Raw genomic sequence first — 14712 nt, forward strand, 5'->3', positions numbered from 1 at the left:
AAACAAAAAACTGCAGAATCAAAATGAGTATGTTTAAATGTCTGCACAAGAGTATGTCTTTATGACAACATATAATCTTCATAAAGATGGCATTTGGGAGTTATTTTCCTCACTTTGAACTAAATCCTCGGTGAGCACCTTCGTGCTCAAAAAAAAACCACACAAACAAATTAGACAAGCTACTGTAGCCATATCCTCCCCGAGGCGATGAGGGATGCTCAGGAAACAGGTCGTTTGGGTTTGAATGCAGGCTGTATCAATGCACTAAGACCTGGGCCTCGATTTGCCCTACGAGGCACAGTTTGAAGGGTTTCCCAGAACAGTCCTGAGCTAACCTCGAAATACAGCAAATGCTCGGTAGGTGCCGTTGCATCGTCACCAGTCCTGCCCAGGCACAGTCTCCCGCTCCACTCCGCACTTTGGGAGGGGGCGGGAGGTCCCTGCGCTCCCGCCGGCGCCCCAACTACCGCTGTCACGGACGCAGTCGCGACAGCGGCGGTGCATTGTGGGGCTTGTAGGACGGGACTGGGTTGGGTGGGTAGGTGGGCGCGGCCACAGCAGCCACAGCGGGGCCATCTTCGGCGTGCCGGCTGGCTTGGCCTGTGCAGCCCGCGCCCTGCGCCCGGCCTGATGGCGCCGCGGCCTCTGAGCCCCTTAGTGCTGGCGCTGGGCGGCGCCGCGGCCGTGCTCGGCTCGGTGCTCTTCATTCTCTGGAAGACCTACTTCGGCCGTGGACGACAGCGGCGCTGGGACCGCGGCGAGGGCTGGTGGGGCGCGGAGCCTGCCCGCTTCCCCGAGTGGGACGAGTGGGAAGTGAGTGTTGGGCCGGGGCCTGCCCCTCCGCGCGAGCGGCCAAGGGGTGGGCAGCGACCCTGCGAGCGCGGGACCCTCCTGGTTCCAGGGCTTGGCGTCCCCACCAGCAGGCCATCGTGAGCCTCGGAAGCCAGGGACGGGTGGCCGATTGGCTGGGGGCGCCGCCCAGCGTCGCAGCAGGACTCAGGTGTCCTCGCAGGCGTGGGAGCTCGGAGGGCGCGGCCCGGGAGCAGTATCGGGCCCACGCGGGGTGCAGCCCGCAGCCTCCCGGCGCCTGCGCAGTGCGCGCGGCTCGGGGGATGCCGGGAGAGGTCCTCCGCCCCCTCAGCGAGTCCGTGGCTACTCTACGCTGTTTCCCCGACTCGATGGTCCGTGCGGCCTTGGGACGTGGGCATGAGGAATTGGCCGATGTCACTCAGGAAAAGCCTGGAGTTGGGGATAAAGACTCAAAGGCCGCGCTCGTCCCATTGCATCAGGCCCTTGATGGGTGGAGGGAGGGGACGGGAGCTTTGGTGCCTTCGGTCTTACCTCGGGAGGGGCGCGGGGAGGATGAGGCCACAGCCTGACCTGTGCCCCGCAGCCCGAGGACGAGGAGGACGAGGACCCGGAGCTGGAGGAGTTGGAGCAGCGCGAGGTGTTGGTGCTGGGGCTGGATGGCTCCGGGAAGAGCACGTTCCTGCGCGTGCTGTCTGGAAAGCCACCGCTGGAAGGCCACATCCCCACCTGGGGCTTCAACTCCGTGCGACTGCCCACCAAGGACTTCGAGGTGGACCTGCTAGAGAGTGAGCAGATTCCCCCACCCCATCCATACCCCATCTCCCCATTACCAGAATTGGACCCAAGTCGCAGCTCTTTGTCTTTGGGTGGCACCAAAATGCGTATCTAAGCAGAACACTCCCCTGTATGAAATCCTTCCCATACTTGCCTGGGGTACAGGATACAGTCCAAGCCCTGTATTTTGACTTGGGGGGGCTCTTCATGAACAGGCAGCTCCAGCTTGGTCCTGCCTGTCCCTCACTTCTGAAGCCCACCTGCCTGACACAGATACCAACAGCTAAAGTTTCCTGTATGCCAGTCATTTGACATACAGTCATGCGTCGCTGAAGGACCCAGATACAGTCTGAGAAATGCATCCTTAGGCGATTTCATCGTTGTTGGAATATCAGAGTGTACTTACACAAACCTCAGTGGTACAGCCTATTGCTCCTAGGCTACAAGCCTGTACGCCTGTTACTGAATACTGTGGGCAATTGCAGTGCATTGCCCTACCTCACTAGGCTCCATAATCTCTGGGACCACTGTGATATATGCAGTCCGATACTGACAGCAATGTTGTTCTGCGGTGCAGACTGCACTGAGTAATCCTCCCAACGACTCCATACAACTGAGAACAGCGAGTGCCCTTCTTACGCACACGGGGAAACTGCAGACTGGCTCTCGATGCTAAGCACTATCCACATTGCTTATTTCTGAAGGGTACTTGCTGTGTTTTCTTCTGCCCTTTGAGAGCACTGTTCCCTTAGTCTGGAAAGCCCTTCTTCCTTTGATAAACTAATACTCATCCTTCAAGATTTAGGTCAAACATGATGTCCCTGTGAAGTCTTCTCTGACCCCAGGCTAGATTAAGGGTGCCTCCTCTGAGCTCTTCTTCTGCTGCAGTATTTGCCACATACCAGCCTTGTCCCTGACTAGGCCCCTGGGACACAGATGGGTCTGATCCAGCTCTGGCCCCGAGGGCCCACCCCAAAGCAGGTACCTGGGAAGCTTGCTGAGTGAGTGATCAGAGGGTCTGAGCAGCCCCCTGCCCTCAGTGTTAGGCTTCTTGGGGTCCTGGGAGAGGATGGCAGAGAGGGTATTGAGAGGGCAGCAGTACTTAGCCACCTGAGTCCAGCCACAGGCTTGGTGGGGACAGGTGGGCTTCCCGACAGCCAGAGGACTCAGACCATAGACTGGGTGGGTTTAGTTACATGCTCAGTAGGGGACCAGACTCTGAGGGCCTGGCCATTTACCTGAAGGGGACCAGTTCCTCTGGTCTCAGGCACTCGCTGGTCTATCCTGGCTACATCTTTCCTTCCTGACTGTATTAATAGCAAACACTGACATTTACCTGGGATTTGGTCCTTTCAACAAGCTTCCCCCATCTCCCTCTTTTGTGCCTGTGACACAGAAAGGTCAAGTGGGGGTTCTACACTTGAGGCCACTCTGTCTGACAGAAGTGCCCCTCTCCTCCAAGCCTGGGAGAAGGCGTTTGGTGTTTTCCTGGTACCCAAGGGTCTGACCAGTCCAGTCCAGCCTCCATAGGGTCACTCAGCCTGGATTCAACCCCAGATCTCCCATTCAAGTCCTGGGGCTTTCCCTTCCTACAATACTCAGCTTCTGTGGTTTCCTACATTGTCAGTACTGGAGCCCAACTGGCAATGGGCCTTTGTGGATCTTTGATAACTCTTCCCTTCCCCCACCTCCCGTATCTATTTCATTAGCTGGTTGTCAGCCTTGTCTAGCAGGCATTTCTGGTCTGTCCATTTCTCCCCACCTCCACCGCCAGCTTGGTCCAAGCCACCGTCCTCTCTCAGTACGACAATAGTCTCCTCGCTGGTCTTCCAATGTCAGCCAGTGTCAACATGATCTTTCAGATCATGTTACTCTTGCTTAAAACCTGTAAGGGGCTCCCCACAGCCTCGCTGTGGCCTGACAGGCCCTGCATGGTCTGGCCCTGACTAGCCTTGCCGGTCCGGTCACGGCTTCTTCCTCTCTCCCTCTGGCAGTGCCTCAGCCACGCTGACCACCTTGTTTCTCACACACCGAGCTTGTTCTTCCCTCTGCCTCTCCCCATGGCTAGTTCCTTCTCATCACTGCAGACTCAGCTGACATGCCACCTCCTTGGGGAGACCTTCCCAGACCACCCAATCCAAAGCCACCCGCCACTTTCACTTTTTCTGTTTTATTTCCTTCCTTCTGAAACGTGTTTGTGTTACTGCTGTGTCCGTCCTGGTTGCAGAGGGAGCTCCTTGAGAGCAGGGCCCTTGCCCGCCTTGCTCCTCTGTATCTCCAGCACCCAGATCAGTGCTTGGCACCTAGTAAGCACTCAGTAAATACTTGATGAGTGCCTGCTATGTGCCAGGCATTGTGCTGAGGGCTTTGGGGGGATCCAGAGGGAAACGGCTCTGGCTCGCAAAGAGCTTAGAGTCCACAAGTGTCAGAAGTATAAACAGAAACACTAGGAGGCAGTGACCATTGGGGCTGTGCAGGGGGACAGAGGAACAGGAAGACAACCACACCGGGGACGATCCATGGACAGCCACGTATGTGGTGGTAGGCCTGAGTATGGCATTCCTAGGGAAAGAAAATGGGCTGGTGACCAGGTGGAACAAGAGAAACGGAACGGAGAATGGCTGTGCGTAGGCAGGGCAGGGAGTCCTGGCTTCTGACCGCAGGCACCACAGACCAGGAGGAAGCTAGGGATTGGCAGGAGGCAAGGCAGTCAGTGAAAGAGCTGGCGAGTGCTATTTCTTGAGCACCTACTATACGCCAGTCATTTGAAAGGTGCATCTGGTACCTTTGGGTTTTGCTGCTACCTGTTAGTTAAGTTCAGTGGAGACTGACGCTTGAAGGTAGCAACTTGCCCAGGGAGACTCAGATGTCAGCTAGAGCTAAACCCAGGTCTGGTTGGCCCTGGAACCTCCTCCTTGCGCCTGGCTGGTAGAGCCTTGGGAAGCCGGAAGTAGAGGGGTGGGCTGGGAGGAGAGAGCCAGGGCCCAGGGAGGCTCTGAGCTGGCCCGTGGCCTCTCTTCAGTCGGTGGCAGCCAGAACCTGCGCTTCTACTGGAAGGAGTTTGTGAGTGAAGTGGACGTGCTGGTGTTCATGGTGGACTCGGCTGACCGGCCGCGGCTGCCCTGGGCTCGGCAGGAGCTGCACAAGCTGCTGGACAAGGACCCCGACCTGCCTGTCGTCGTCGTGGCCAACAAGCAGGTGAGCAGGTCAGGGCTGCGGGAGGCCGGCTCAGGTGCACTGGGGAGGGACAGGCCCCGCCCGCGACCTGGGCGCCTGGCGGAGCGCCGTCCCCCACCTCTGCCTCTGCTCTTTCCTCACCCCGAGTCCTCATCCTGTCCGCCTTCCCCTGTGCCTGCCTGTCATCCTGGAGAAATGGGAAAAATAATCCTAAGTAGCCACAAGATGCAGGTGTGGTTTTGAATGACACCTGATATTATGCTTCTGTTGACCCTCCAAGCTGTGGGCGACTAGTCCCGTTTTATAGAAGGGGAACCTGAAACTCAGAGATTCTGCAACCTCGCCAAGGTTGTGCACCGTGAAAAGCATGGAGTTGGGATGTCTGACTCCAAAACCTGTGCCTTTTCCACTCCGCTGTGTTCTTGTGACTTGCGGTTCTAGATCCAAGAGCTCTAGCTGGGAAGTGCTGAGAAGTTAATGGATTATGTAATATTTCTTGTGTATTACAGTGTGCCAGGCACCTGCCAACCATGCCCGGACTTCAGCCCTACAAAACCCCACGATAGGCCCTGCTGTTACCACTCAGTGCTAACTTACAGCTGGAAGTGGCAATGTCAGGACTTGAACTCAGGTTTCCCTCCAAGTCCCTGCTCTTACGCACTACACGTACCTCTCCTGGGTGCCAGGGGGCTGCTTTGGCCCAGGAACCCTCAGTGTCAGACCTAACGTGCCATCCTCAACACCATGTGAAATTGCCACTGTACGGAGGCCTGTCATGTTTCTTGTGGCCTGTGCCCATGTCCCTGAAAGCCACAGGACATGTTCCCAACCTGTCTGGAGAGAGGCTGTACGTCTTTGACCTCAGGTTCCCCCTGCCTAGTGGGAAATATTTGACAATCATTTATAAATTGGTGACCATATGTCCTGGTCTGCCTGGGACAGTCCCCATTTATGCCTGTTTTTCTGGTATAATTAATAATAGTGCCCCTTTGAGTCTCAGAAGTACCCCAGTTTGGCCAATAAATTACGTAATCCTAGGAATAAACTATAATTTATAGCAATTTTGGACCTATAGGAGACAGCACCTAAGGTCCCAGCATTCCATGAGTTGCTCCAAGAATCATTTTAATCTTGGGTCCGGGTTGAAATTAAAACGTACCCTCACCAGCTGTGCTCTGTAGTGGCCTCTTTCTCCTCGGCCAGTGTCTCAAAGTCTGGTGGAGGCAAGGCCCTTGTCTGGAAGTGACCCTCCGGTAGGTCTCTCCACTGCTGAGTTTAGGGAACAGCTAGGATGCTTCTCAGGGGCCCACGCTTGGGTATCACACCACCCTGAGTTTGAAACCTGGCTCTGCCACTTAATCACTATTTCCTTGACTGAGTGACTTCACCTTCCCTGAGCCAATTTCCCCATCAGTTAAGTGCAGACTGAGAATTAGTAAGACTTCAGTGCCTATCAAAATGCCTGGCGCACAGGAAGTGCTGTTTCTCACCACCGTGGCTGATGATGGGATGAGAGGAGATTCGCGCAAAGCAGTCAGAGATGAGGAAGAGAGTTTAGACGGAGTGGCCCAGAGGCCCAGTGTTCCCTGAAGTAGCCCAGGAACAGTTCATCTCCTGGGTGACAAGGCTGGGTGCTGGGAAACGACAGCTGTCCCCACTGGCTGTTTCACCCCAGGACCTGGGCGAGGCCATGAGCGTGGTGGAGCTGCAGCAGGAGCTGGGCCTGCAAGCCGTCGCCACCCAGCGGGAAGTCTTCCTCTTGGCAGCCAGCATCGCCCCGGCAGGATCCGGCTTTGAAGACCCTGGCACCGTGCACATCTGGAAGCTGCTCTTGGAGCTTCTCTCCTAGACTGGCACCGCCTGCCCACCGCCCAGCCCTGGGACCCCGTCCTGCTGCTCTTCCTTCTTTACCAGCCTGGGCCTGGGACGGGAACCACAGGGCAGCACTTCCCTTCTCCCCTGCTTGCCTTCCCATGAGCAGGGCCTGGGCAAGGCCAAGAACCATGCAGAAACCTTCCTGGTGAGATGGTATAAGGCCGAAGCGGGGAGGTGGGTGAGGCAGAGGGTGGGTGAGGATGGTGCCTGGCTCATTCTGGGCTGGTGATGGATCCAGCTTTCACCAGTGGAGGCCCCCTCCTCTGACCTGTACACGGCGAGGTCTTCCCTCCCTGCAGGTCCTGGTGGTGGAGGACCAGTGTAGATGTCAGAAGTACTTACAGTTTAGACTGTTTGTTCCTGGCAACTCCATGCCCCTCACGTGGGCAGGTTCTGGGCGTCCGCAGTGAGCCTTGGCTCCCAGTCCCATTGTCTTGCAGCCCCAGCTCTGCCCAGTGGGCTGTGGCCTTGTGCAGTCTCTTAGTCTTTTGCTCTCTGGCCCAGGGCCATCATTTTTAAAGGAAGGGGATTTCTGTGTTTTTTTCTATCTTGGAGATGCTTTTCCCAGCCGGGGGGATTAGAAGTGCTAGGACGAACCTGGAGACTCTCACAAGCTGTCCGAAACCTCCCTGCTGCCACCAAGCCCAGGCCTGGCCCATCAGTCTCTTATGGCTACAGATTAAGTGGTATTCATGCCCTAATCAGAGAACCTGAAGTCTTCCCCCCAATCTGGAGACAGAAGCTGCTGCTCTTGCATGAACTGTGCCAATGCCCATGTTTACATAAGTGGGGGAGGAAAGAATCCATGTCCTTGGGAAGAAGACTCGACCAGAGCTGGGCGTTGGCCTCAGAACTGCCTTGTAATTATTTATTTATTTATAAAAGGAACAGGCCATAGATTTAGGCCGTTTCCAGGTGCTGTAATCAAAACCCCAGGTGATTGTCTTGGGAAAAATAGGTGGAATCATGAACAAAGTGATAACTATCCGTGTCGCTGGAGACAGAGCTCCAGCTTCCCCAGCCCTTTGAGGCTCTAACTGGCATCGTAGTACTTCCCGTCGATCCACATGGACATTTATGTGAAAGGGACACAAAACCCCTTCTGTGTGGATAACAAGTGACGGAGAGGAAATTTCAATCATGTAAATCCAGGTAAAAAGAAATGGGGAGTAGCCCACGGGGTACCCTGGGGTACATTGCTCAGCCTTTCTGGGCCCTTTGATTCTGGCATTCTCTCCAATGCACATTCCATCAATCTCCTATTTCCAGGGACCAGCCAGTCTAAGGACCATCTTTGCATTGACACTTCTCTTTAGTGCAGGCCAAAGAAGGAGCCTTTTGTCTGTCTGGGGCCACTGAATAATCGACAGCCACAAATGGACTTCTTTTTAGAGCGGATATCCAGTTCAGTTTGCTTTTTAATTGAGACTAGAGATTACGTGCCTTCATTTCATTTGACATTTACTCTGTGCTTCAGTTCTGTGGCTTGTGCAAGAAGAGTGGTGGGGAGGGAAGCGCCGGAAGTCCTGAATGGGCGTGAGAGCTGAAGAGGGGCTGCTCTGCTCCTGGGCTGTGGGTTCCAGAACAGAATCACTGTCTCTGAAATCCCAATTGACTTTCTGCATTAAGTGATTGGTCTGCTTTTAAGTGTGTAAGGAATAACTTGGGTTTTAGAGTAGCCTTTGAAACTTTTCTGACAACTTTTCATTTTGCCATTGGAAGATTGAGAAACCTTATTCTACGTTCTGCAAACCCCTCCTTGTCTCCAGTGCTTGAAAGTTACCTAGGGAACCAGCATCGCTGAGGAGGCCCTTTTTCTTCTCATTAAGATCTGCCTTTGGTCTATCGAGCATCATTATGTAGTACAGGTTTTAAAGCCCCCCTGGGGGGAGGTGAACTTGAATAGGGTTTAACTTTATCCAGTTCAGCTACTTTTAAAGCCCACTCAGAACCCACACGTCCCAGCTGCACCAGAAGGGGCGCTGAAGGTCCAGAGTGCCTCCCTCTGACACGGGCATGGACTAGAGGTTCTGCTGGCCTGTGGGTGGGCCTCAGCAGTTGTAACTGACGGCTTTGCTCCTCTGATGGGCCTGCTGGCCCGTCTGCCAAGCAGAATGCCACCGTGCCCATTGGCTCTGACTTCTACCAGGACCAGACTGGACAAAGCGGGAGAATGGCCTTCCATAAGAACAGCTAGATGCTTGGCCTGGAGTTCTTACCAGTTACTCCTGAATGTGATTTTCTGATCAGGCCCAGTAACTGCTTTGGGGCGTTACCTGGAGCTGTTCACCTCAGCTAGCCTGGATGACACTGTTCCCCAGTCTGCCCTGACCTATAGCTCCCAACCTACCTACCTAAGCGTGGGGGTAGGGAGTGAGTGTCTGGGCAGCTCGTATTATAATGAAGATGGTGGCGAGAAGGCTCTGCTCTATTTGCTTATAGAACCTGTGTCTGGATCACTCACCCTGGTGCGGGGCATCTGTTCTTTCAATAAGTTATTTCAATGGAATCATGGCTTCTGATGTGCCATTCGGTGAGCGGAGGAGAGCATCTGGCCCAGAGCTTGGACATGTGGATGGTCTGGCTAGGACGGCTCTGGAGGCTGCTGGGACCCCACCTTGGACCGACTGCCCATCCCCAGAAGCCTTCTCTGATACCTCATGGTGCCCAGACTGCCCGTTATAAGCCTGTGCGGACGCCGTGGAACCAGCTGTAAGACCGGGTAGGGAAGGAAGTCAGCCCCTCACTGCCTCCTGGTCCTCCACAGAGGTGCTGACGAAAACCTCCCAACTCTGGCCTGTCTGTCGAAAGGAAACACCAGATTTCCCAAAAACATTTCCACTTGCCTTTGAAAAACATCCTGTTCGTAGGCTAGTTTAGTGGCAACTGTCAGCATCTTGCACCAGCTGCTGAAATTCGCCTGTGGTGTCATCCTGTGCAGCTGCCCAGACCTCAGCCGGGACCGTCCGAGCAGGGTGCCGCTGACACTGACCCTCACACAGCCCATCCTTCCTGGTAGCTCTGAAAAGGGGAACTTTCCGCTTTTCCTCGTCTGCTGCCTCTGGGAGATGGGCCCATTAAGGGACAGAGGGAGGATTCCTGTAAACATCTGAACGTAAAGAGGCCTTGCTTCCGCCCATGCCTCGCAAACCCAGACTGCATAAGGTAGAGTGCTGGCGGCGTTTGAGGGACTATACAATAAATGCCAAAAACTCGGAAGTGGTTTCAGTGAATTCTGACTTTGAGGAGTCCGTGCTGGGTACTTGCAGTCCCAGTGAGGGGCAGCTATGGAGGGCGGTCCCCGAACACTTCCTGTGATAGTTGTCAACAGCAAGTCCCAGTCCCCTGGCCCTTCATGTGGGGGTAAGGAACGTAAGCTTTGGGTTAACAGAGTACCTTCTGGGAGGTACCCAAAGGCTCTCCTGCTGCTTGGCTCTGGCCCTGTCAGCCGAGGTGTGGGAATGGGAGCAAGGACATCTTCTGACTGCCTCCACGCCAGAGGTCAGCATGGAGGTCACAGGGCCATGCAGTCAGCCACTCTATAAGCATTCCCCCAGCCCCCCTGGGTCGGGCTCTGAGGATTCCAGGCCAGGTCCCTGCACTCGCCCAGTCTGGTAGGGGATGTCAAGCAGACTGAAAGGCAGTTCTGACTGGGGTGGTACCACTACAGGAAGTCTGGGCATGGGGACTACAGGACGCTTACACAGCCCGGGGCACGGGACAGTGGTAGGGAAGGCTTCCTAACACTGGCACCTGAATGAGGAAAACAGTAAGGGGCCAGCCTCGTCCAAGCATCAATGGGATGCTGTGAAGGACAGAAGTTAAGGCCAGTAGTGAGGGGCCTCAGCAGCCCTGCTGCACACCAGAGCCTCACGCCTGTGCTCGAGGTGGTTAGTTAGTGGCCAGTCACTGCAGTCTAAGGGAGCTGAGCCCAACAGGGAAGGGGTTTCCGGGACTCGCCTAGCCTGTCCTGACCATGTGGGACAGAGGGGCTGCCTTCAGGAGCCAAAGGGGAGGGCAGCAAGGGAGAGCCTAGGCTTAGTTGTTGGAAAGACTTGACTTCAATTTCCCGGCCTTTAATGCTTCTCAAGCCTCAGTTTCCTTACCTGTAAGATGAGGATAAAATCACACACCTTACAGGGTTTTATGTGAAATCGATGTAAAAACACTAAGCTCTTCACTAGAGCAGTGAGAAGAAACATCTTAGGTGCTTGTAGGAGAAACGTCAGGAACAAGAGGATTTTTGTATTATCAGTAGCTGAGGATGAAGTGTCTAGACTAAGACAATGCCCAGTGACAACCCCACGTCCTGCTTGTAGTCCTACGAACAATCGCCTCCTCACCTCACCCAGATCAGGCAGGCCTGGCCCCAGAGAATGGGGTTTGGCCAGATCCACCTGTAACCACACACCCCTCCTTGCCTTAAACCCTGGCTCCAGCTTCTCGGGTCCAGGATGCGGGATCATCTGGGGCAGATATAAACCAGTCACTTAACTGCCATCTCATTCTTCTGCAAAGAATGAACGAAGGCTTGCCACGCCGCTGGGTAAAAATGCTTAGAGACATTGATCTTATTCTGAATCGGTTTTGGAGAATCTTGATAGTAATTCTCATCCTGGGCCATAGACTTAGAAGGGAGAAGAGCCACTAGAAGGCTGGACAGGCAGAGGTTCAAATGTTAGCTCAGCCGGAATTGGGCAAGCCACTTCCGGTCCCTGAGGTTCGATTCCTCACCTCCCAAGCCATGGTGTACGTGGGGAGAATGGTGCAGATGCCCACAGGGACCAGGCAGGAGCTAGGGCGAGCTGAGTGGTGTGGGCTCCATGCACAGTCAACAAACCTGGTCTAGGCGCAGGGGTCCAGTGTAGCCAGATCTTTTGATTTTTAACAGAAGCCAAAAACATGGATGTTTATTTGAAACCTCCCATAATTAAAATGACAACTATTTCAAGTTCTTTAAAAATACCATACAAATAAAACAACATACCTGTGGGACAGCCACTCAGCCTATCCCAGCGATAAGCATTCTGTCAGTGGGCTTGCTTTCCTAGAGTCTTCCCTTTGTTTCTGCTCAGTCTCAGGAACTAGGCACTAGGCAAGCAGATCAGATTGCAAATGGCCCGGGTGCCTTGCCAACGGGCCCAGTGGTTCTTCCTGCCGGGCCGACCCACTCACCTTGCGGTCCTCCCCATGGCTCTCCACCATGTAGCGTACGTAGTCTATAAGAGGGCTTCCGCACAAGCTCCTGAGGCCTTTCCTCTCGGTCCACCTTCATGGCCTTGACCTGCAGGGGACAGCTAGTGAGACCAGTAGACAAAGGACCCTGGATGAGGGAAAATTCCAGCGGCTCATGCCCATCCCAACACTACTGCATTACCCGCAAGAATCCCTGCGCAAGAGCAGGCAGGAGTAGATGACAAGGAGAACCAACGCCCTGGAGGCTTCACGGTTTCCAAGAGACTCAAGCAAGCCATTCTTTGCTGTGCCTACATGAAATTGGCATAATACCCCTTGTCTGCCTCGCTTCTTAGATGATAATAGAATGAAATAATGCACACGAAAGTGCTTTATAATTTACAATGAGGGGGAGACGTTGGATCTCCTCTATGGGGAGGAGCAACTTGAAAGTGCTTGGCTGCAGCTTTGTATTTGTTCAAGAAACAATAGTGCCATTTTCCTCTAGCACTAAGGGATAAAAAACTGGCCTAAAGGCAATGGGACGAATTCAGTCAGCAAGCCCGCTCATTAGGTTAACTGTTTACTGCACATCACATCCTAAGTACCACCGGGGACTTAGAGTGAACGAAACACAGTACTTGTCCCCGTCCCCACGGAGATTATGTTGGGGGAAAGAGGCCCAGACAGTGAACAGATAAGATAAATATATACTATACCCACGTATTCACAAGCGCTGTGAATTCAAATAAAGCAGGAATGAAGTTACGGAGGGAAAAAGGGTGGTCCAGAAAGACTTACTTGGGAGAAACTAGCCCCAGGGAAGCCTAGAGGTAAAGGTGTAAAGATCTCAAACTCTGGGGAGTCCTTATTAGGAAAGTTAAGGGCAGAAAAAGATAAATTCTGGAAAATACTACTGAGATGTCAAGGGCTCCAAACAAATTCATTTCAGAGAGAAAAAAATTAGCGAAGGGAAGGGGAAGCCCTAACCCAAGTCGGAGGTGTGCTGGGGAGGGAGTACGACGGAGGTCGTAAGGGGACCCTTAAGCACAATCGGTGCAGGCTGGCCGAGTTGGCTGTGGGGGGGTCGCAAACCCTGGAAGGGCGTGAGGAAGGTAACGGGCAGGAACAAGGTCTGAAACCCAGCTAAGTACGGCGGGGGCGGGGTGCGGTCCCAGCCAGGACCCTGCTATGTCAGTACCTTGCTCTTATGGAGGGGCACCGCCTTATTGGGGATCCACAGCCAACTCCATCTCGGCCAGGTTCTGCCGCACCAACGTGACGTGGTCCCAGGCATGTCGGATGTGGGAGCTACAAGCAACGCGAGCGAGACAACCGAACCATCATCTCGCTGGCGGTCCCGGCCCCCGGTGTCCTGAACCCCGGGTCCCTCGCCACTCAATCCGTGGCGCTGCCTTCCATCGAGCCTTCCGGTTTACACACTTCGGGTTAACACTGTAATTGAATTTCTGCTTCCGAGTCTTCCCCTTGGCCTTGGGCATCGTGCTGAGCACCGCTCTGGCAACTCAGATTCCGCGCCTCTCACGCTCAGCACCTGGCGTAGCACACTCCTTCCTGCGGGTGCGCGCCCGGCTTGGCAGGCTTTTTGGGAAACGTAGTCCTCCCTGTAGCAATACTGTGCCGGTGACTACAACTCCCAGAACGCAATGAGCGGTTGCGCCTGCGTATAACGCTCAGCAAAGTCCTCTTACCCCGCCCCTCTCATGGTCTGATGGGGAGGCGGACCTTAACATTCTTATTTTTTCCTACAGCTGTTGACCGGCACGTGGTGGCTCCTGGCCCTGTGACTCCAGAGGCGCCCTTTGAACCGTCCCAGACCCCAGTCATTGCCTCACATACAGACTCCATCCCATCTATGGGAGGGGGTGAATAGTGAGTTGCTCCTGGTAACCCCTGGTTACCATGTTAGCTGGTCAGAGCTTGAAAGTGCTGACTTGATCTACCTCTACCACTTCCAGGGCCTGGCTCCACCTCCTACCCTTTCCTGACTGTTCCTACCCGCACTCCCCAGCATCACTAACTCACCAAAATCTCTGTGTTCCCTTTCTAGAGAGATACGTTTCACACCTTGCAAAAATAGAGCTTTGCAATACCTGCAGATAGCTTGGAGGCAAAGTGCCCTGTTGGGAAACAGGCTCCTTCCTTGTTTCATGTTGCCACTCAAGAACAAGCCTCCAATGAAGTGCTAAGATTGCGAGTGGATGTATTTAGTGCCAATTATTTCTGCCCCAGGAGAAATAAAATAGGTCAGAACACCCCTTTCCACATGGAAGAAGTGGCCCACTCCCCTCTCCCACAAGAAGTAGGAGGTGCAAAGTTGGGGAAGGTTGAAAAATCTGAGGGCTGAAACCAGCATGCTGACTGGTTGTTTAATATTGTTGGCGGGGAGGGGAGAGAAAAAAGCAGCAGGTAGGCAAATCCTTTGATAAGTTTCCGTTTAATGGCACACCAGAAAGAACCATAACTAGGCCTAGCCCTAACACTGGTGAAATCCCTTCACTTCCTCATGGTCATAGCTTCTAGCAAAATACCCATCATGCTGTTATGATTTTTACCTATTTTCTTTTCTATCACCTGAATTAGAGGTTGGGGACGGTGTCAATGTCATACCTCGCAGGTAAATTAGATCACGCCCTTCTGCTTAAAACCCTCCAAAGACTTTTCAGCTCAAGCTTACGACCTGGCCCTGTGAACCTCCCAGCAACAATGGCTTTGCTGTGCCTCATGCCCACCAACACCTGTCTGGAATGTTCTCCTCTCAGAGGCACAAAGTTAGCTCCTTGTCATCTTTGATCAACTCAAATGTCACCTCCTCAAAAAGGCCTTCCTTAAGGCTCAATATAAGAAAACCATTGCCCCCACTGTCACAATACTGTATTT

At 53.9% G+C, this 14712-nt stretch overlaps 1 protein-coding gene and 1 pseudogene across 1 annotated transcript; one reads left to right on the top strand and one right to left on the bottom strand.

Moving 5' to 3' along the window:
* Window positions 1–543: 543 nt before the first annotated feature.
* On the top strand, window positions 544–9855 carry ARL10 (ARF like GTPase 10). The gene is made up of 4 exons (XM_019716488.2): window positions 544–813; window positions 1394–1595; window positions 4607–4782; window positions 6437–9855. The coding sequence occupies exons 1-4, from the start codon at window positions 631–633 to the stop codon at window positions 6608–6610; spliced, it is 735 nt and encodes a 244-aa protein (XP_019572047.1). The 5' UTR covers window positions 544–630; the 3' UTR covers window positions 6611–9855.
* On the bottom strand, window positions 9849–13518 carry LOC109437300 (uncharacterized; annotated as a pseudogene).
* Between the last annotated feature and the right edge of the window lie 1194 nt (window positions 13519–14712).

The sequence above is a fragment of the Rhinolophus sinicus genome, linkage group LG10 (assembly GCF_036562045.2).
Source record: "Rhinolophus sinicus isolate RSC01 linkage group LG10, ASM3656204v1, whole genome shotgun sequence".
Classification (NCBI taxonomy): Eukaryota; Metazoa; Chordata; class Mammalia; order Chiroptera; family Rhinolophidae; genus Rhinolophus; species Rhinolophus sinicus.

Coding starts and splice junctions, on each gene's coding strand:
- ARL10 (XM_019716488.2), top strand. CDS start 631: ATGGCGCCGCGGCCTCTGAGCCCCTTAGTGCTGGCGCTGGGCGGCGCC. Junction 814..1,393: donor CCGAGTGGGACGAGTGGGAA/GTGAGTGTTGGG, acceptor TGTGCCCCGCAG/CCCGAGGACGAGGAGGACGA. Junction 4,783..6,436: donor TCGTCGTGGCCAACAAGCAG/GTGAGCAGGTCA, acceptor GTTTCACCCCAG/GACCTGGGCGAGGCCATGAG.